Below are 21,513 nucleotides of genomic sequence, written 5' to 3'. Positions count from 1 at the left end.
ACGACGAGTTTATGATATTGAGAAGCGTTTCTTCTGCTACAGGTAACAGCTCTTTTAGTAATTTAGTGGGTACAGGATCTAATAAACATGTTGTTGGTTTAGATACAGTGATAAGTTTATTTAGCTCTTCCTGTCCTATGGTTGTAAAGCGCTGCAGTTTATCTTTGGGTGCGATGGATGAAACTGAAGTGTTAGACGCTGTAGAATCTACATTCGCTATTGTATTTCTAATGTTATCTATTTTATCAGTGAAGAAATTCATAAAGTCATTACTATTTAACGTTGGTGGAATATTTGAATCAGGTGGCATCTGGTAATTTGTTAACTTAGCCACTGTGCTAAATAAAAACCTTGGATTGTTTTGGTTATTTTCAATGAGTTTGTGTATATGCTCTGCCCTAGCAGTTTTTAGAGCCTGTCTATAGCTGGACATACTGTTTTTCCATGCAATTCTAAAAACTTCTAAGTTAGTTTTTCTCCATTTGCGTTCAAGACTACGAGTTAATTTCTTGAGAGAGTGAGTATTACTGTTATACCATGGTACAGTAAGTTTTTCTCTAACTTTTTTCAATTTGATTGGGGCAACAGCTTCTAATGTATTAGAGAAAATAGTGCCCATGTTGTCAGTAATTTCGTCTAATTCGTGTGTATTTTTGGGTACAATTAGCAGTTGAGATAGATCAGGCAGGTTATTTGCGAATCTTTCTTTGGTGGCTGGAACAATAGTTCTGCCCAGACGGTAACGCTGCGACATATAGTTAATATCAGTTATACGCAGCATGCACGATACAAGGAAATGGTCTGTAATATCATCACTTTGAGGTACAATATCTATAGCAGTAAGATCGATTCCATGCGATATAATTAAATCTAGTGTATGATTTAAACGATGAGTGGGCCCGGTGACATTTTGCTTGACTCCAAAGGAGTTTATTAGGTCAGTAAACGCAAGTCCTAATGTATCATTTGCATTATCAACGTGAATATTAAAATCTCCCATGATTAGCGCCTTATCAACTGTAACTAGAAGGTCTGAGAGGAAATCTGCAAATTCTTTTAGGAATTCTGTATACGGCCCTGGTGGTCTATACACAGTAGCCAGAGCAAGAGATACATTAGATTTCTTTTGCATGTCTGACAGAGTAACATTTAGCACAAGTATTTCAAAAGAGTTAAACCAGTATCCTGTTTTCTGGGTAACATTGAGAATATCACTATATATTGTTGCAACACCCCCACCACGACCAGTCTGACGGGGCTCATGCTTATAACAGTAGTTTGGTGGAGTAGACTCATTTAGACCAAAATAATCATTTGGTTTTAGCCAGGTTTCAGTCAAGCAGAGTAAATCAAAACTATTATCTGTGATCATTTCATTTACAATAACTGCTTTTGGTGCGAGTGATCTAATATTTATGAGCCCAAACTTTAAAAATTGTTTTTGTTCATTTACTTTACATTTTTCTGGTTTAATTACGATAAGATTTTTTCTAGATCCTACATTATATTTATATTTTGACCTCACTATTCGGGGAACAGACACAGTCTTAATAGGTTTTACAGCGCAAGTACCTTTAGCATTTAAGCGGTTAGAACAAAACTCATCATAATGGTTATTTGAGAATTGTCTTACTAGTCACATGGAGCGAAGTGTCCTGGAGATGTTGTCAGAGAGAAGCTCCGCTCCAATTCTGCTGGGGTGTAATCCATCAGCGCGAAACAGTCTAGGACGCTCCCAGAAAAGATTCCAGTTATTAACAAATAGCAGTTTCTGTTCTTTACACCATGACAACAACCATTCATTTAAAGCAAAAAGTCTACTGAACCTTTCGTGTCCTCGTCGATACGTGGGCAGTGGTCCTGACACGACGATCGTCGCCGCGGGCGTCGTGCTGCGAACCGTCTCGATCAGGCTCCTGAAGTCCCTCTTGAGCGTCTCCGTCTGCCGCAGCGTGGTGTCGTTAACCCCGGCGTGAAGCACGACCGCTCTGGGGCTCTCGCCGTCCTTCAGGATCGCGGGTATCTGCGCAGAAACATCGAGAACACGAGCACCAGGCAAACAATAAGTGTGCACTTTACCTTCGGCTAACGTAGCACTTACGTGTCGGACGATGGAGTCTCCGATGATCACAGCGTCGCGTCCTGTCTCGCGGAGGGGAGCGAAGCGGTTCTGGATGGAGAGCTCGAAGGCAGGAGGGGGAGAAGTAGTCGCCCGGGACCCGGCTCGCGTCCTCCGCTGTGGATGCACCCAGGGTCCGTGGTGTCCCGGCGTCGCAGTGAAGGACATCTGGGAAGATCGCGTCCTGTGTGCACCGGGCCTGCGCAGAGAAACACACGGAGTAGACGTGGTGGGACTGTTAACAGCACGCTGTATACTTACCCCGGACTTGTGAGCGTCAGCCCGGGATGATTCCAGCGCGGCTCTCCGCTCTCTCAGCTTGGCCTGCCTCTGTTCCAGTTATCCAAATTAATTCTCAGCAATGCATATTACTAATCAAAAATTAAGTTTTGATATATTTACGGTAGGAAATTTACAAGATATCTTCATGGAGCATGATCTTTACTTAATATCCTAATGATTTTTGACATAAAAGAAATTCGATCATTTTTTATTTCAATACAATGTGGTTTTTTTTGGCTATTGCTACAAATATACCCCAGCGACTTAAATTAGGTCACATTATATTAAATTAGAGAAGTTGTTTTCAATTATTTCAATTCCCAGTTATACTGTTTTTACTGTAATTTACACGCAGCCTTAGTGAGCACAAAAGACTTCAGAAACTAAAAAACAAAAAAAGACTTTTGAACAATAGTGTGCCAATAATGGACAGTTATTAACTGCAATCAGATGTATACATGTTTAATAACTATGTAATACTGATTATATAACTCTGAGATGTTTTGGCTTGATCTGATGTTTGATGTGTAATGCCACTGTAGATGAGTCCAGATGACGATGCGGTGGTGACCCTGCTGTGTGAGTGGGCTGTTTCCTGTAAGAGGTCTGGGCCGCACAGAGCCATGGTGGTGGCCAAACTCCTGGAGAAGAGGCAGACCGAGATTGAGGCCGAGGTGCTGCTGGGAAACATTATTTTTCCATTATGAAAATGGTGTGGTAATGTCCAGCTGCGCAGTTTTCATAGTGATGTGTTCCTGTGTGTTTTTAGCGGTGTGGAGAGTCAGAGGTCGTGGATGAGAAGGGCTCGGTGTCCTCAGGGTCTCTGTCTGCTGCCACTCTCCCCGTCTTCCAGGACGTCCTGCTGCAGTTCCTGGACACACAAGCACCTGTGCTCAGTGAGTTCATGTTTTAGCATCTGTACGGGTTTCTTTCCAGTGCCATTAACCACTTGTGCTTTTAAAAAAGGTATGCACTGTCGCTCAAAAGTTCAGAAGGATTTTTATTGTTTATTTTTTAAAAAGAAGTTTCTTATGCTCATCAAGATTGCATTTATTTGATAAAAAAATACAGAAATATTGTGAAATATTATTGCCATTGAAAATAACAGTTTTCTATCTCAATATACTTTACAATATAATTTATTTAATTGACGCAAAGCTGAATTTTCAGCAACCTTACTCCAGTCTTCAGTGTCACATGATCCTTCAGAAATAATACATTTTGGAAGCAGTTTTGCCGCTTCATATTTTTATTTTCTGTGATATTTTTGTCAAGATTTTTTAATGATTAAAACGTTTAAAAGAACAGCATTTATTTTAAATAGAAGCATTTTGTAACAATACAAGTCTTTACTAAGACTTTGTATAAATTTCCCACATCCTTGCTAAATATAAGTATGAATTTCTTAAGAAAGAAATTTACAGATTCCAAACTTTTGAACAATAGTGTATATTGTTACAAAATATTTATATTTTAAATGAATACTGTTTTTTTTTTTTTCAACTTTTTATTCATCAAAAAATCCTGACGAAAGTGTCACAGGTTCCAAAAAAATTTATTTGAAAAATCTTTATGAATTGGCATGTTAGAATAATTTCGGAAGACATTGTGACTGCAGTAATGATGCTGAAAATTCAGCTGCGCATCACAGAAATATATTCGATTTTAAAATATACTAAGATAGAAAACTGTTATTTAAAATTGCAATAATATTTCACAATATTACTGATTTTTCTGTATTTTTCATCAAATGTATAAAGCCTTTATGAGCAGAAGAAGCATCTTTTTAGTGCATATGAGCTAAAGCTTTGTCTCTGTGTCCGTGAAGCTGAACCCGGGAACGAGAGCGAGCGAGTGGAGTTCTCCAATCTCGTGCTCCTCTTCTGCGAGCTCATCCGTCATGACGTCTTCTCACACAACATCTACATGTGCACCCTCATCTCACGAGGCGACCTGGCCTCCGACTCCCATCTGCCCCGCCCACGCTCCCCCAGCGACGAGCCCTCCGACGAATCAGAGCGCAAAGAGCAGGACACGGGAAGCAGTGTAAAAATGGAGGCAAGAAGTTTTTTTTCCCCCAAGTGGAAAATGATTGGTTGGATGAAGTCATACTTCACTGCTAACAATTTTTTTTATTTTTTTGTAGGATACTGGTATGTCCGAGTCAATGGAGATCGATCACAACTCGAGTGCAAACTTTGATGAGGTTGGAGAAAGCATTTCGCTTAAACTCGTGTGACTTTTGTAATAGTGATGGTACCTGATGTTTGCTGATCCTCCACCAGATGTTTTCTCCTACGATGCACTGCGAGTCGAAGGGAAGCCCTTCCCCGGAGAAACCTGCCCCGGATCAGGAAAGCAAAAACACTGCCAAGGACAAGGGCATGGACCCGGCCTTCCCGCTGGTTTACGAGCAGCCCCGTCACATACAGTACGCCACACACTTCCCCATTCCTCAGGTGAGCTTGTGAGGTTTTACATAAGTTAATAAGATCACACTTTAGATTCTCACAATGAACCGAGACTCCTAATTTGCTGCTTAGTAATAGTTACTGTAGTAAGCTAGCATTAAAGGATCTAGAATACAGAATAAGGCATATGTGCTTTATAAGTATACTGTAAAAAATGACTGTGATTTTTAATGTTAAAAAAACTGTGAAAATGCTACAGTAAAAACGGGAAAAAAACGTAAACTGACGTTCCCAGAATTCTATGCAATGCATTTCAAATTTAGTTTGAATTTGAATTTGAATTTTCTTTGAAATAACTGTTTCTTCTTCTTTTCTTATCTGTTATGTTTATTGGGGTTGTGTGTTACATATAATGTCGTTAAATTAATGTTTATTGCGTATTTCAGTTTAATGAGTCTCACCTTGATGGCGTTTAGTGCTTGTGTGAATGACACTGTTCATCTTCTACGCATGTTATTATTTAAAAGCTGCTTGTGATGGGCTTTCTTTCATCACCACCTGCTTTTGGTGGATAGCAGTGTATTACAAAGGTATAAGGCAGATTTGAGTACTTCAATAAGTTAGTGTATATAAAAATTATATCAGTTAAGGAAATTACGGTATTTAACTGTATATTTAAGATAAAACCACAAAATCTGCCGGTTTTTTACCGTACATTTTACAGTTTTTTTTTTTTTTTTTTTTTTTTTTTTTGTGTACAGCCAAATATGCTTGTAGTATGCATGCTAATAAGCAACGACTTGATAGTGAGCATTGGTATATAAACTTAAGTGTTGCTGTATATGATATAAAAATGGTCTCTTTCTTCAAAATATTAAAGATTGTCATTTTCTCCTTTTGTTATTTTAAATACTTAAAAACTGACAAGTCATGTGAAGAACATGCATGAAATAAGTACAATGCTTCATTCGTCAAAAATGTATCAAGGTTTGAACAAACACAATTGTTTGCAACATTAACAGTAATAATAATATTGTTTCTTAAGCACGGAATCAACATATTATAGTTATTTCTGAAAGATCTTTGGATTCAAATGCTAAAAAAATACACATTTTATATTAAAATGGTTGTTTTAAATTGGAATACTATTTGGCAATAAAACTGATTTTACTGTATTTCTGATTAAATGCATGCAGGCTTGTTCAGTTTTTAAAACTTTTAAATAAACGTACCGCTCCCAGAGTCTTGAACGGTGGTTTATATGACTGAAATCGTGACTAAACGTGTTTTTGTTCAGGAGGAGAGTGCAAGTCACGAGTGTAACCAGCGTCTGGTGGTTCTCTATGGGGTTGGCAAACAGCGAGATGAAGCTCGCCACGCCATCAAGAAGATCACCAAAGACATCCTGAAAGTCCTCAACCGCAAGAGTACAGCAGAGACCGGTGCGACAATTTACACAACTCCATCTGAAAAATGAACTGCAATGATTATTAAAGGAGTAGTACACTCAAAGAAGCCATTTATTCATCCTGTCATTGAATATTCATAGCTCTAGACCCATTGTCTTTTGTTTTCTTTCCTCAGGAGGTGAGGAAGGTCAGAAGAGGAAGAGGAGTAAACCTGAGGCCTTTCCCACCGCTGAAGACATTTTCTCTAAATTTCAGCACCTTTCACACTTTGACCAGCACCAGGTCACTTCTCAGGTCAGCCTGACTTTTATCAATGAGCTGCAGTGACCTGCTTTATTTGTTGTTGTTGAGTTAAACCATAATATACTTTTCACCATTTTGCAAACAGTGCGCAAACATAAAGTTGCTTAAATCACTTACTAATAGTGAGTAATTTATTCACATTAATCAAGGGAAATAAATATAAAATAAAATCATGGCAGTTGTTCTTGACAGCTAATGAAATAAATATAATATGATCGAGTGAAAGCTTTGTAACGTGCTACATTGCCTTTTTAAGTTTTCATCGTTAAAGTTGTATTTTTAAAATAGGTACGATTATTGATGATGGAGTCATTGTTCTTTTCAGGTTAAAAGCAGTGCTCTCTCTTTAAACCTAACGCAGGTCTGACACACATCCAACTCTTTAAAGTCATTTAGGACTTTTAACTCATTTAAGACTGTGTTTTTAAGGTCACCCCTCAAAAACAGATGCTTTGTTGGAGTTTTGTGTGTTTTTGTCCATGAAAGAGAACTGAATGCGCAACTTGCGAACTGTATGAAGCGGTTTTCCATTTCTTAACACAAGCTTAATCTGTTTCGGGAAAAGATTTGGCCTCACGATGGAAATCCCAATCTCATGGATTCCTACTGAAATGACTGGACTCGGATTTGGCAAATTATGGATGTGATTACACCTCATCAGTCAATAAACTGTGCCCATCATTGCATGGTTTTCTGCAAAATAAGTCTGCCCAATTTCTGCAGACTGGCTCTGAATTTCCAGCATCCAGACTGTATCCAAACCTACTGATTTAAATTCCCTGTAAATCCTGACCGTCTCCAAATCTCACCAGCGTTCAGCTGTGATTCAGATGGTGTGTTTGGGTTCCCACAGGTGTCCAGGAATGTTATGGAACAGATTGCCAGCTTTGCCTTAGGGATGTCCTACCACCTCCCACTGGTCCAACACATCCAGTTCATCTTCGACCTCATGGAGTATTCGCTCAATATAAGTGGCCTCATTGACTTCGCTATACAGGTATGACAGCTGATCCCAAAATATCGTCTCTGACTCTCTGTTTGGGGGTCGTATGAGTAAGGGATGTAAAAGAAGTCACATTTCATTACGTACCTCAGTTTTGAGGACACTGTTCCATATGATTTTGGATTTCGGTACCTAAATATTCATTATATGGCATTAAGAGTAAAAGACTATGCCATCGAAACATTTCTGAAGACGGTCAGTTCCTTATAAATCTCAACATATTTTTCTTTTATTACAAAAAGTGAGCTTGAATCATGTTTTCTCCTCTTTGCAGACTTCATAAGCATTACACACAAATTACATTTTGGGAAATGATTGCAATGTGTGCAGTTCTGGAATAGAGATCAGCCAAAATTAAACTACACACCGGTTCCAATTTATAGATGTTCTCCCTCGCTTCGTACATGCTTGGGAAAAATGCATTATTAGGTTGTGCATCAGTGATTAGCTTGAGCGTGTGTTGTGTCATGTAGCTGCTGAATGAGTTGAGTTTGGTGGAAGCAGAACTCCTTCTGAAGTCCTCCAACCTGGCGGGAAGTTACACTACAGGTCTCTGTCTGTGTATCGTGGCCGTTCTGCGGAGATACCACTCCTGCCTCATCCTCAACCCTGACCAGAACGCACAGGTCTTCGATGGGTACGTCATATTCATGTCTGCCTCTTGATAGGACAATGAAATCACAGCTTTTGGAATGATGTCAAAGGGAAAGTTCATCCAAAAATTACAATTGGCTGTTCATTTTCTCACTCTGAGGTCATCAAAGATGTAGGTGAATTTTTGTTTTTCTTCAGTAGAACAATAAAAAAAAGATTTTTGGCTGAAATTGTGGTCCTTGGTGATGCATAAAATACAATTCAAGGGCTGCCCGTTTTTTAAAATAAAAAAACATCAAAGAGCACCGAAGTAATCCCTGTGGCTCCTGGCGATATATTGAGGTCTTATGAAGAGAAACGATCAATTTGTGCAAGAAACTGAACATTATTTACAACATTATTACCTGAAATCCAGAGCTTTGGACAAACAGTCTGAATGATGTCTGGTTCACAAACGAATCTTTCTTTTGAACCGGTTCATTTTAGTGAATTTCTTGAACCATTGCATGATTATCTAAACTAACTTCATTGAAACGAACTGTCCGAAAGAACCAGTTCACAGAAAATAATAATTCCCCTGTTTTCTGAAGGTCTGGGTTACAGGTTTTAATGTTGTAAATAATGTTCAGTTTCTTGCACAGACTGATCGCTTTGCTTCATAAGACCTCAATATATCGCCAGGAGCCACAAGTGTTAATTTTGTTTTCCTTGATATGCTTTTTAATTTTCAAAAATGGGACTTGCATTTTATGAATCACCAAGGACCACAGTTTCTGCTAAAAATCTTTTTTACTGTCCTACTGAGGGGAAAAAGTCACCTACATCTTGGATGACCTATGAGGATGAGTAAATTAACAGCACATTTTGAACTATTTTTGGACGGTGATGAATATATAGTATCATTCTCTGCAGGCTGAGGATTGTAGTCAAGTCTGGCGTGAACCCATCAGATTGTTCCTCAACCGAACGCTGTATCCTGGCCTATTTCTACGACCTCTATACCTCCTGCAGTCACCTGAAGAGCAAGTTTGGAGAGATTTTCAGGTAAGAGCAACAAATCCGTTCTTCTTTTTAAGCGTTTGCCCATATTCCTGGTCTCTAATGGTGTCTGGATTTGTGTGAATTCCCACAGTGAGTTCTGCTCGAAGGTGAAGAACTCCATCTACTATAACATCGACCCATCAGACTCCAACATGTTGTGGGATCAGATGTTCATGATCGACGCTATCGCTAATCCTACCGCGCACAACCTCAACCACTCCATGGTGGGAAAGATCCTCAATGACAGCCCAGCTAACCGATACAGCTTCGTGTGTAACGTGCTCATGGATGTGTGCGTGGACCACCGTGATCCCGAGAGGTGAGCATCTAATTCTGTCGATTTATGTTTTCATCAGGTACATTATAAAAGATTAAAAACATCTAATGGTTGAAATAAGATTTAAGTATTAGACGAAAATTAGAAATGTTGTACTTAAATTAAAACTAAGCCCCAGTATACAATTAAATTAGTTTATTTGTAATGTGCTTTTCACAATAAAAATCGTCGCAAAGCAACTGTTCGGAAAATTAAGTGTCTACAATATATTTAGTAGTAAAATAGTAATTAAAAATTGACAAATGCACATTAAAAAAAGTTATAAACTTAAAATAGGCTACTAAAATAATAATATACCTACACAAAATAACAAAAAATAAAATATAATTCGGAATATGAATAAAAGTATAAGTAAAATTATTACATTTAATTTGTATATGAATATTTAATATAAATAATTTTTTTTATTAAAAAAATCAATGTAAGAAAACCTACAGTTAAAAATGATCAGTTAATCGTAATAATCAAACTATGAAATATTCCAGTTAATTAGCCTAAAGGCAGTTTACGGTAGCAGTAAACAATTAAAGATAATTTTATTTTTACCATTTTATTATCAAAGTTTAAATTGTAGAATAGATTAACATCCGTCTTTAACACTTCAAGACAAAAAGTATGTACCGTATTTTCCGGACTATAAGTCGCACTTCTTTTCATAGTTTGGCTGGTCCTGCAACTTATAGTCAGGTGCAACTTATTTATCAAAATTAATTTGACATGAACCGAGAGAAATGAACCACTAGAAAACATTACCGTCTCCAGCCACCAGAGGGCGCTTTATGCTGCTCAGTGCTCCTGTAGTCTACACTGAAGACATAGAGCAACATTGAGACGGTAATGCTTTCTCTTGGTGCTTGGTTCTAAATAAATGCGACTTATAGTCCAGTGCGACTTCTATATGTTTTTTTTCCTCATGACGTATTTTTGGACTGATGCGACTTATACTCAGGTGTGACTTATAGTCCAAAAAATACGGTAATTAGTCTTTAGTTAAACCTCATGGCTAAATAAAAAGATAATCGTTCAAGATGTTTCAGCTCGTGAGAATCACGCGTTTCGCGCATGAAAACGCTCTAAACGTTCAATCCGCGCCGCGTCATTCACGCGAATCGCGTTGTTGGTTGTCTATTTGCGTCTTTGCATTGACTTAACATGGTAATCACTCGCTTAATGCTCCTGGTGTGAACGCACCATGAGTTTCCATAAACATCTTCGGTAATAGCAGAACAGCTGCATGGCATCTGTAGCTGCGCCTGCTCTCCTTCGTTGAGGAACTGTTGTGTGGTTTGTTTCAGGGTGAATGATATCGGGATCCTGTGTGCCGAGCTGACGGCGTACTGTCGCTCTCTCAGCGCCGAGTGGTTGGGAGTGCTCAAGGCGCTCTGCTGCTCCTCCAACAACGGCAACTGTGGCTTCAACGATCTGCTCTGCAACGTTGACGTGAGTCCGCTCTCATCTGTTGCATTGACTGCTTACATGTTGTAGCCGTTTGATCTCATTTGGTGTTTTAAGCATACTTGTGCAGACGTCCAAAACATGTTTAGATCGATCTCTGTGGATTATCAAGGTTGACGTAGAATGACTAAAAGAGTTTCTTTTAAGCTAGAAGTCGATGGATGAGTGTTGAAATGTGTAGATGATTTAACCCTCAGGCCATCCAAGATGTTGGCGACCTTTGTTTTCTTCAGTAGAATAGTAAAGAAGATTTTTAGTTGAATCGGTGAACCCTTGTGATTCATGAAATGCATTTCAGCGACTGCTTTTTTTTTTTTGAGGAAATAAAAGCATAAAAAGCTAATTTAACACTTGTGGCTCCTGATGAAATATTGAAGTCTTATGAAGCGAAATGATGAGTCTGTGCAAGAAACTGAACATTATTTTCAACTTTATTACCTGTAATCCAGAGACTCAGAAATTCTTCCAGAGTGATGTCTGGTTCACAAACGAATCATTCTTACGATTCGTTCGTTTTAAATGAAAATGAAATTAACATTTTTATAGTTTTTTATTGTTTATTTTTTCACTTTATAGGTTTTAGACATGCAAAACATCCACATCATTATTGGGTGCTTTAATAATATAATGGTGTATATGCGATGACATTGCATAATCACATTAACTATTGAATTTAACCAGTTCATTGAAACGAACTATCTGAAAGAACCAGTTCACAGAAACAAATCGTATTCCCTTATTTGTCCAAGTCTCTGGATTTCGCATAATAATGTTGTAAATAATGTTCAGTTTCTTGCACCGACTGATCTTTTCTCTTCATAAGACCTCAATATATCATCAGGAACCATGTGTGTTCATTGTGTATTCCTTGATGAGTAGCAGTAAATTTTCAGTTTTTGGTGAACTGTCCCTTTAAATAGCTGTGCCAGATGTTCCTGGAGGTAATTGAATGCCTTTTCTCTTCGGCAGGTGAGTGATCTGTCTTTCCACGACTCGCTGGCGACATTCGTTGCCATCCTGATCGCTCGTCAGTGTTTGTTGCTGGAGGATCTGGTGCGCTGTGTGGCCATTCCCTCCCTTCTGAACGCAGGTACAGATCCTTCAGTGTTCCTGCCATACAGACGCTCAGTCACTGCATACCTCACTCTTGGAGTCGTTCAGTTTTTCACAGTTACCTGAGAGAGTTCAGAGAAATCAGCCAGCCTGTTTGATGTCTCCTCATTTCACACCGGGCAGCTCCATCTTTAGCTTTGTCCTGCGGCCAGAGAGCTGCTTCTGCCGCCCACAGTCTCTCTCTCTGTCTCCGATTGGCTCAAAACACAAGGAGCTATTCAGGGCAGCAATGAAAGATGGTGTTCAGAAGTGCATATTTAAAAAGAGAGCATGACATGCTGTTGGAAAACATGTTAATGTTGGGGAAAAAATACTTTGTCCTTAATCCTGCGATATTCCTCTCTTTTTAAAAATATTTATTTAATATATGCATTTTAGTAATACATAAGGTCAATATAAAATGTGTCAGATTTAGACGGGTGAATCTGAAGAATGACACTTATAAAAAGATGACACTTATATATATTTGATTATAAAAGTAGTTTAAATCGATTTATTATGCCTTGTAATGCACTTTATATTTTGCATGATCTCATGAATAATTGAAACCACAGTTGTTATAAATTATAATACTTAGTTTTGTCATTCAGTTAGGAACAACATACATGACCCTGGACAACAAAACCAGTCATAAGTGTACATTTTTGAAATTGAGATCTATACCTCATCTGAAAGCTGAATAAATAAGCTTTCCATTGATGTATGGTTTGTTAGGATCGGACAATATTTGAAAAAAAAAAAAAAAATCTAAATATTGAGAAAATTGGTTTTTAAATGTTGTCCAAATGAATTCTTAGCAATGCATATTAATAATCTAAAATTAAGTTTTGATATATCTATGATAGGAAACTTACTAAATATCTTCCTGGAACATGATCTTTATGTAATATCCTAATGATTTTTGGCGTAAAAGAAAAATCTATAATTTTGACCCATACAATGTATTTTGGCTATTGCTACAAAAATACCCCAGCGACTTCAGACTTCACATGTGGTTGAGCAATTTATGGCAGAATGTGTGTTTGGTTGAACCAACACCTTAAATCAAGTCTGAGGATCCTTCTGGGAACTTCACAGGATTCTTATGCCTGGGTGTTTATTTATCTGTTCGTTTGAGTCATATGAGTCGTATTCTGAGGCCAGTGTCTTTTAATAGAAAACACTAGAAGTGACGTGTGTGTGTGTGTGTGTGTGTGTGTGTGTGTTCAGCCTGTAGTGAGCAGGATTCTGAATCTGGAGCCAGACTTACCTGTCGGATCCTGCTTCATCTGTTCAGAACCCCACAGCGCAACCCCTGTCCTCAAGACGGCACCAAATCAGGTTACAGCTCCCTCCAAATCAACTCAAACTCTCTTGTTCACATCACATCCCACCTGACCGACTCTAGATGAACCCATAAAGCTGAGAATAATGCTTCTGTCCACAGACAAATCCACAGTGGGCATCCGATCGTCCTGCGACAGACATCTGCTGGCTGCGTCTCAGAACAGCATCGTGGTGGGAGCCGTGTTTGCCGTGTTAAAGGCTGTTTTCATGCTCGGTGAGACTTTGAGACTTTACCTCTCTATTGTGCAGTCATGTTTTAGTCACTCAAACAGGGAGGTTAAAGACATAGTTCACCCAAAAATGACAATTTGCTAAAAAATGCATTCACCGTCAGGCCATCCGAGATTTAGATGTGTTTGTTTCTTCATCAGATTTGGAGAAATGAAGCATTGCATTATTTTCTCACCAATGGATGCTCTGCAGTGAATGGGTGCCGTCAGAATGTGAATCCAAACAGCTGATTAAAAACTAATATTTTAAAATTTAAAACCACATTAATCCATCAATTGTTGTCTTTTTAACAGTCATTTCCAGCTAAATACCATAATCCATAATTACAGTGAAAAAGCCGTCTCGTCTGAATCAGGAGAGAAATATGCACCAATCGTGCACTGTTTAAAAAAAATTACAAAAACAAATATGTGGTTTGATTTTGATGTGAGAGGTCAACAGGGGATGGACTTTTTGATTGGAGAGGGGTTTAATATGGATGTTGTTTTGGGATTTTGGCCAAAAGCAATGGATCAAATGAGTTGGAAGATGGAGATGAGACGCAGTTTATGCTTTCAGAATTGATTGGTCCCTAAAAACGGTGACTTCTGTGTGTATTTCTCCAGGAGACGCTGAGCTGAAGGGTTCAGGCTTCTCCCACTCCGCCGGACTGGACGACATCGGAGAGGATGACATGGGCTCCAAAAAATCCGGAGGACGTAATGTCTCGATTGAAACAGCGAGCCTGGTGGTTTACGCCAAGTATGTGCTGAAGAGCATCTGCCAACAGGTGAGGGTTTAAAGAGGATCGGATTGTCCTACTTAGAGTAATTGTAGCTGTTATAATACCAGTATAGACTGAAATTGTGGAAATATTTGAACCTGGACCACAAAACCAGTCATGAGGCTAATTTCAGACTGGTTTTGAACTCCAGGGTCACATATTTTCACATCCTAACCACTGGCTAGATAATGATGATGTGATCATGATCCAAATCTTATGGGAATGCATTTTCTCTGGTTCAGGAGTGGGTTGGTGAGCGGTGTCTGAAGTCTCTGTCGGAGGACAGCAGTGCTCTGCAGGATCCAGTGCTGGTGAACATCCAAGCTCAGCGCTTACTGCAGCTCATCTGTTACCCGCACAGACATCTGGACAGCGAGGAGGGCGAGAATCCTCAGAGACAGCGCATCAAACGCATCCTGCAGGTCACACGCTCTCACATGACCCCATCTGAACATCTGCTCCTGAGTCGACAGAGCTTTTTATAGTAGTATAGAGTCAATTTTTAGATTTTCACATTACATCGAAACCATTTAGTTAAGATGCATTTAAACATTACAGTGTTTCCCCATACTGTAATCTATCCTGCCAGTTTCATACAGAACCAAAAATATATTTACCCCCACAGTGTTTTGTGCTGTTGCTTTGGCTTTCGAATTCTAACCCAAATTTGCAAATTATGGTAGTGCATTTAGGAAAAGGCTGTAATTTATCTAAGCAGGCTTTATATTCTAATGCTTTGTGTTTCAGCACGTATGGTTCACAGTAAATGCAGAAAACTCACTCTCTGCTTATGCTGATATATGGATATTTTTATGCATTTGGGAGCACAATGTGCACCAGGTTCACTTTATTTTCCGTTGCATGAGTTTGAAAGTGTTGTGGACATGTTTACATTTTTTCTCAAGGTTAGTAATGAGAAGTGTTTGTATACCTGCTGTAATGGAAATTTAAGGCCTGCTTGCAGATAACCACCAAAATAAAAGCTCCAGGGCTTAGCACACACACCATGTATTGTATATACAGCTATGGAAAAGAAAAAAAATAAGAAGCCACCTGAATATTTTCAGTTTCTTTGGATTTACTAGGTATGGGTTTGAGTAAAATGTTAATATTTTTATATTCTAAGAAGGTCTGATAACTTTTTTCAAATTTCAAATTAAAAGTCATGTAGATTTTTTTTTTTTTTTTTTTCGGTATATTCCACCAAATATTGACTTCTTAACTCTTCTGAAGTTAAAACATTGGTATTGTGTTGTCTAAAAATGAATCTAAATATGTCTGAAAACACTGCATATTTTTATTTTTATCTCGACCAGTTGTCATTGCATGCTCTTAAGTGACAACATTTTGGAAGAGAGAAATGTCATCAGTAGTTTACAGAATAAAATACAATTTAATTTTACTCAAACACTTAACTAAAAATTACATAAATCCTGAGAAACTGAGTATTTTCAAGCAGTCTCTTAATTTTTATATATTGCTTTTTTTCTTTTTTTCTTTTTTACCTATTATTAAATATCATCTTTTTTTTTTTTTTTTACAGTGCAGTTGTTTTACAATAGTAATATATTTGTCTTAATAGTTATAATAGTAATTTATTTCATTATTTTCATTGTTATTTTTAATTAGTTTGGCTTCCTAAAAATACCAGTGTGACACTGTCACAACAAAAAATAGGTTTTTATTCCACTTAAAAAATCACTGCAGACTGGAAAGGTTGGATTTCTTAATTTTTCCTTTACTTAAATATGTAAAAGCATTTCTAGATGGTTAGGTGTCTACTCACCATAGTCTCACAGAGTCCTGGGGAAACACTGTAATATACCATCATATAAACATTTGCCGAGGAGTTTTCTGGAAACCTGTTTGAAAACAGTCATTGATTTTCCAAATCCATTTGGTGATGCTGTCAATGCAAAAAGAAAAATGTTTTCAGCTTTTAAACCCTGTAGAATAGAATGAACCGAGAGTCATTTCCCTGAGCTTAATTATTAATTTCACACCCTTTAGCCTTTAAGCCGTGAATGATTTGTGTGGGTCTCTCAGCAGCTCATTATTCTGGATTGGTTTTCATAGACAATTAACCTTCAGCTCTGGCTCTTTAGTTTAGCTTAAAAAGCATTCTTTCCATCTTCCGTCTGCTTACAGAACATGGACCAGTGGACCATGAGACAGTCGTCTCTCGAGCTGCAGCTCATGATCAAACAAAGCTCAAACAACGTAAGCCGAAGCGTGTTTGCTGAGTTCATCACCGTCTAATGATTTCTCGTCTTTTCTTAAGGTTTGCACATCTGAATCCATTCTTAACAGGAGCTGTATTCTCTTCTGGAGAACATAGCCAAGGCCACCATCGAGGTTTTCCAGAAGTCTGCTGAGATGAACTCTAGTAACCCCTCCATGAATGGCTCTGCGGTTTCCAGCAGCTCAGTCTCTAATACCAACAGTGCCAGCAAACCCAAACCTGTGCTCAGGTCGGTGACCCCAATCATTGCTCGGTTTGATGGACTGGATGGGCTGGCCTTCTCTTCTGCGTGTTTCTCAGATCCTCTTGTGTTTCCTCCAGTTCCTCCGAGCGTTCAGGGGTCTGGTTAGTGGCTCCTCTGATTGGGAAGCTGCCCACCTCGGTGCAGGGTCACGTGCTGAAGGCTGCGGGTGAAGAACTGGAGAAGGGACAGCACCTGGGTCCCTCCTCGAGGAAAGAAAGAGATCGACAGAAACAAAAAAGGTATTCGACTGAACACACAGGTTTATTTACACTGTTGCTTTCTCCTGATGCTTAGTGCCTCAACACTTTAAAATAATATAGAGTATATAGAGTTCAAGCTAATTTGTCTAGGCGTGATCTTTAATATGGTATATATCACAATCCGTTTTCTTCTCTCTCTCAGTATGTCTCTCCTGAGCCAGCAGCCTTTCCTCTCTCTGGTGCTGACGTGTCTCAAGGGACAAGACGAGCAGAGAGAGGGTCTCCTGACTTCCCTTTACAGCCAAGTCCAGCAGGTACCGCATCAACACACACACACACACACACACACCCAGTGACTGTCAGTCAGTGCTTCTCATCTCTCAACACTGATGTGGTGTGTTCCCCGTCAGATTGTGACTAACTGGCGAGAGGACCAGTACCAGGACGACTGCAAAGCCAAGCAGATGATGCACGAGGCCTTGAAGCTGCGACTCAATCTGGTGCGCAACCGTCATCTGTTTCTCATGCAACCTAAGAAGCATGATCTGTGTGTTGATCGATCTCATTTCCTTGTATTGCATGCACCGAGGTTAAACTCTGCCTAAAAGACAACTGAATCTCACTGAGACGCGGTTAAACTACACTGAGCTCAGTTCTTGTTTGGTGTCTGGTGGTCTGTAGGTGGGTGGGATGTTTGATACGGTGCAGCGCAGCACACAGCAGACGACGGAGTGGGCGGTGCTTCTGCTGGACATCATCAGCAGTGGCACGGTGGACATGCAGTCTAACAAGTGAGATCCGACACAGTCTCTGATTAACCTGTGCCATACTGTCTTAATTTGAATGATGTTGATTGTTTGCCTTTAGTGAGCTCTTCACGACGGTGTTAGACATGCTGAGCGTGTTGATTAACGGCACTCTGGCGGCCGACATGTCCAGCATCTCTCAGGGCAGCATGGAGGAGAATAAGAGGGCCTACATGAACCTGGTCAAGAAGCTCAGGGTGAGACCGAGAAATATTTATTTACAGAAAATGAGATGGAGTCCACTTCAGACTTTGTTTTTAATGTTGGATTTAATGTGAGGAATGAAAGGGTGGACAGCACAGACGTTTTTTTTTTTTTTTTGCAGAGTAGGTGAAATTTTCACATTAATCCTACTTCATGTTAATTAAGCTTATTATACGACTTTATTCTCAAAACATGACGGTTAATCCAATATTGCTATAACTTTCTTCTAAAAGGACTGTGACTTTAATATCAATGCTATGACTTTATTTTCTTAAAATATTACATTTATTCTCAAAATATTGACTTTAACCTCATATTGCTATGGCTTTATTTTCTTAAAATATCAAAACATTATTCACAAAATATTACAGCTCTAATCTCATATTGCTATGACTTCTTTCCTAAAATATTATATCTTTATTCTCAAAGTACTATATAGTTAATCTCAATGCTGTGACTTTATTCCTAAAATATTACAACATTTATTCTCAAAATATTGACTTTAATCTCATATTCCTAAGACTTTATTTTCTTAAAATATCACGACATTATTCTCAAAATATTGTGACTTTATTCTCAAAATATTACAATTTTAATCTTATATTGCTATGACTTACTTATTAAAACATTACGACTTTATTCTCAAAATATTATGACTTATCACATAATTTTTTGACTGTATTCTCGAAATATTATGACTTTATTTTATTTACTTTATTTTATTCCACTGAAGACTGGAGTTATGATGCTGAAAATTCAGCTTCACATCACAGGAATAAATTACATTTGAGGCTATATTCAAATAGAAATTGATTTTTTTTACTGCATTTTTTTTTATCAAATAAATGCAGCCTTGGTGAGACTTCTTTCAAAAAACAAAATGTAAAAATCGTACCAATCCCAATTTAGTTTTAAGCCATAGTCTACCAGTAGCAGCTGTGATAAGCAACACTAAATCATCACGGCAGTGATTTTGTGCATTTGCACAAACTTTTCTTCTGGAAATGTAAGACTGTTGTTTGTTTTGCCCTGCAGAAAGAGCTCGGTGACCGTCAGTCCGAAAGCTTGGAGAAAGTGCGGCAGTTGCTGCCTCTGCCCAAACAGATGCGTGATGTCATCACCTGTGAACCCCAGGGGTCACTCATTGACACGAAGGGCAACAAAATTGCCGGATTTGAAAAAGAGGTACGTAGCACATTATAGGTATGGTAGCGCCACTCGGCTTCTGGACATTCGCTGACCTTTGCATCATGGTTTCTCACACACAGGGTCTTCAGGTGTCGACTAAGCAGAAGATCTCTCCCTGGGACGTGTTCGAGGGCCTGAAGCACTCGGCTCCGCTGTCCTGGGGCTGGTTTGGGACCGTGCGGGTCGACCGCAAAGTCACAAAGTATGAAGAGCAGCAGCGGCTCCTGCTTTACCACACCCACATAAAGCCCAAACCACGCAGTTACTATCTGGCGCCCCTCAACCTGCCCCAAGAGGAGGAAGAGCCACCCACACCCGTGCCTCCTGAACCGGACAAGAAGGTGGATCCTGGGAAGCCGGAGAAGAGCGTCAATAGTGTCGCAGCTGACCCCAGTAAGAAGAAAAAGAAAAAGAAGCCGACATCTGCAAATAAACAAGAGGTAAAAATTACAAAAGAAGCAAAAATGGCTTGACTTAGAGTTAAATATCAAGTTTTGCAACTGTTTCCTGTGGTCTAGGACTACAAGGCGCACAACCCAGTCTTGCAGTACACACCAGGCATGGCTCCTGATCTGTTGATGAACCAGTCAAACATGACTTTCCGAATGGGTTACCAGACTCCAATGGGCCAAATATACGGCCAAAACCAGCCTCTGCCACCAGGTCAGTGCAAGCCTTTTAACCTCTTTTCCTTTTGAACTTTTTAAAAATCCAGTTACTTCAGTAATTTTAGCATCGTGGGATGCATGTAGGACATCTTCTGTTTTGTTTTTCAGTTGTCTTTTATGCTTTTTCTCATTGTATTTTCCCCCGTAAGGGGGTCCCGGTTTAGAGCCCAATTTCCGTTCCAGGGCTCCTATGGGCAAAATTCCTCAACGTCCCACCTACAACATAGCTAATATGCCTGGTGCTAGCATGGGCAGCATGATGGGAATGGACAAGCAGTTCCAGATGGGCTACAAGCCTCCACCGAGCATGCATCAGGGGCAGCTTCTCCGTCATCAGTTACAGGTCAGACTGGTGAGTCTGGTTTAACCGGTCAAGACCCCAGACCGAAAACACACACTGGATGCATTTAGACTGGCACAAAAAATCAGATTTTATTGCTCACACAGTTTGGAATTTGTTGCAGATTTGTAAACACGGGTGTAAAACCAAATGTGGTTTTAAATCACATACATGTCCGATATCTGGACATCTGACCGACGTCTAAACAGAAATATCTGATTCCCTGCAGAACTTCCAATGCAACATTTGCACATAAAGATTGTGTTTTAATGCTGGTGTGCTGTATTGCACTCGCATTTTATTAAAATATAGAAACTTTATACGAGTTAGAAATTGTACATTCAGGATCTGGTTTTCAACCTCTGCCCTGTGAGTTTTATAAATACAACAGTGAAAAACTACATTATATTTCTCATCAGTGAGATGATAACTTGGTAGTTTTGGTAATTAAACCAACAAGCTTCACAATCACTTGCCCGTCTTCTCTCTCGCTCTTTAATTAATTCAAATTCATTCCAATAAATATCATCTTGGCGCTACTTTATTTCACTAAAGAATTCTACTGTAGATAAAATAGCATAACAAATGAAAAGTTCTGCAATGTTAATACAGCTATAGTTTCCTTGAAATCTCGCTCAGACAGTGATGCATTATCTTTTCTGAATCATTGAAAAAGTGGTGTTCAAGACATCTTGAGCCTTTAATGTGTCTGTGAGCTTTTAAAGGTTTTGTGGTGTGCTGTAAATTGTGTTTATAAATGACTGGTGAAATGGTATTCTCACTTGAAAAAAAAAAAAAAGAATAAAAGAGTAGAGTAGAGGCTTGGACTGGGAAACAAAACCAAACCAGCAGACGTAGGTAAAAGCCCAGACTTGGCAACAAGTATTATTATGGCTTGACTTGATTGCATTTAAATGGTTGTGTATGAATAGAGTATATGGTTATGGAAGCCTGTTTAAGCCATTAAAAAAAAAAAAAAAAATGGAATTGGGATTTATCTCACAAGTTGTTTTTTCTCAGAATTGCATGATGTATCTTGCAATTCTAACATTATTTCTTGAAATTGCTTATTTATGTATCACAATTCTGACTTCATAACACACAATTTTGAGAAAACGTCAGAATTGTAAGACAAAAAGTGGTGGTTCCTTTTTATTTTATTCAGTGGCAGAAACAAGTTTCCATATATCTGACCCTGGACCACAGAAGTCTTAAGTGTCCATTTTTTTCTACA

At 38.8% G+C, this 21,513-nt stretch overlaps 1 protein-coding gene across 3 annotated transcripts in view; it reads left to right on the top strand.

Annotated features, from left to right (window-relative positions):
* LOC128027368 (mediator of RNA polymerase II transcription subunit 12) overlaps window positions 1–21,513 on the top strand; it is a 37,916-nt gene that overhangs the window by 9,923 nt on the left and 6,480 nt on the right. Inside the window, exons 11-38 of one of the 3 annotated variants that reach the window (XM_052614926.1) lie at window positions 2,944–3,075; window positions 3,171–3,297; window positions 4,230–4,459; window positions 4,548–4,607; window positions 4,687–4,860; window positions 6,110–6,254; window positions 6,397–6,515; window positions 7,378–7,521; window positions 8,001–8,164; window positions 9,034–9,165; window positions 9,254–9,481; window positions 10,795–10,939; window positions 11,924–12,044; window positions 13,277–13,387; window positions 13,494–13,607; window positions 14,230–14,393; window positions 14,630–14,809; window positions 16,536–16,607; window positions 16,698–16,858; window positions 16,951–17,112; window positions 17,276–17,387; window positions 17,484–17,573; window positions 17,755–17,864; window positions 17,941–18,076; window positions 19,119–19,268; window positions 19,352–19,711; window positions 19,790–19,934; window positions 20,089–20,291. In XM_052614926.1, coding sequence (XP_052470886.1) covers window positions 2,944–3,075; window positions 3,171–3,297; window positions 4,230–4,459; window positions 4,548–4,607; window positions 4,687–4,860; window positions 6,110–6,254; window positions 6,397–6,515; window positions 7,378–7,521; window positions 8,001–8,164; window positions 9,034–9,165; window positions 9,254–9,481; window positions 10,795–10,939; window positions 11,924–12,044; window positions 13,277–13,387; window positions 13,494–13,607; window positions 14,230–14,393; window positions 14,630–14,809; window positions 16,536–16,607; window positions 16,698–16,858; window positions 16,951–17,112; window positions 17,276–17,387; window positions 17,484–17,573; window positions 17,755–17,864; window positions 17,941–18,076; window positions 19,119–19,268; window positions 19,352–19,711; window positions 19,790–19,934; window positions 20,089–20,291 — 4,191 coding nt within the window. The remainder of the gene's footprint in view (window positions 1–2,943; window positions 3,076–3,170; window positions 3,298–4,229; window positions 4,460–4,547; window positions 4,608–4,686; window positions 4,861–6,109; window positions 6,255–6,396; window positions 6,516–7,377; window positions 7,522–8,000; window positions 8,165–9,033; window positions 9,166–9,253; window positions 9,482–10,794; window positions 10,940–11,923; window positions 12,045–13,276; window positions 13,388–13,493; window positions 13,608–14,229; window positions 14,394–14,629; window positions 14,810–16,535; window positions 16,608–16,697; window positions 16,859–16,950; window positions 17,113–17,275; window positions 17,388–17,483; window positions 17,574–17,754; window positions 17,865–17,940; window positions 18,077–19,118; window positions 19,269–19,351; window positions 19,712–19,789; window positions 19,935–20,088; window positions 20,292–21,513) is intronic. The other 2 variants (XM_052614927.1, XM_052614928.1) reach the window with 2 other exon arrangements.

The sequence above is a fragment of the Carassius gibelio genome, chromosome A14 (genome assembly GCF_023724105.1).
Source record: "Carassius gibelio isolate Cgi1373 ecotype wild population from Czech Republic chromosome A14, carGib1.2-hapl.c, whole genome shotgun sequence".
NCBI lineage: Eukaryota > Metazoa > Chordata > Actinopteri > Cypriniformes > Cyprinidae > Carassius > Carassius gibelio.
This window is presented reverse-complemented; position numbering and strand designations above follow the sequence as displayed.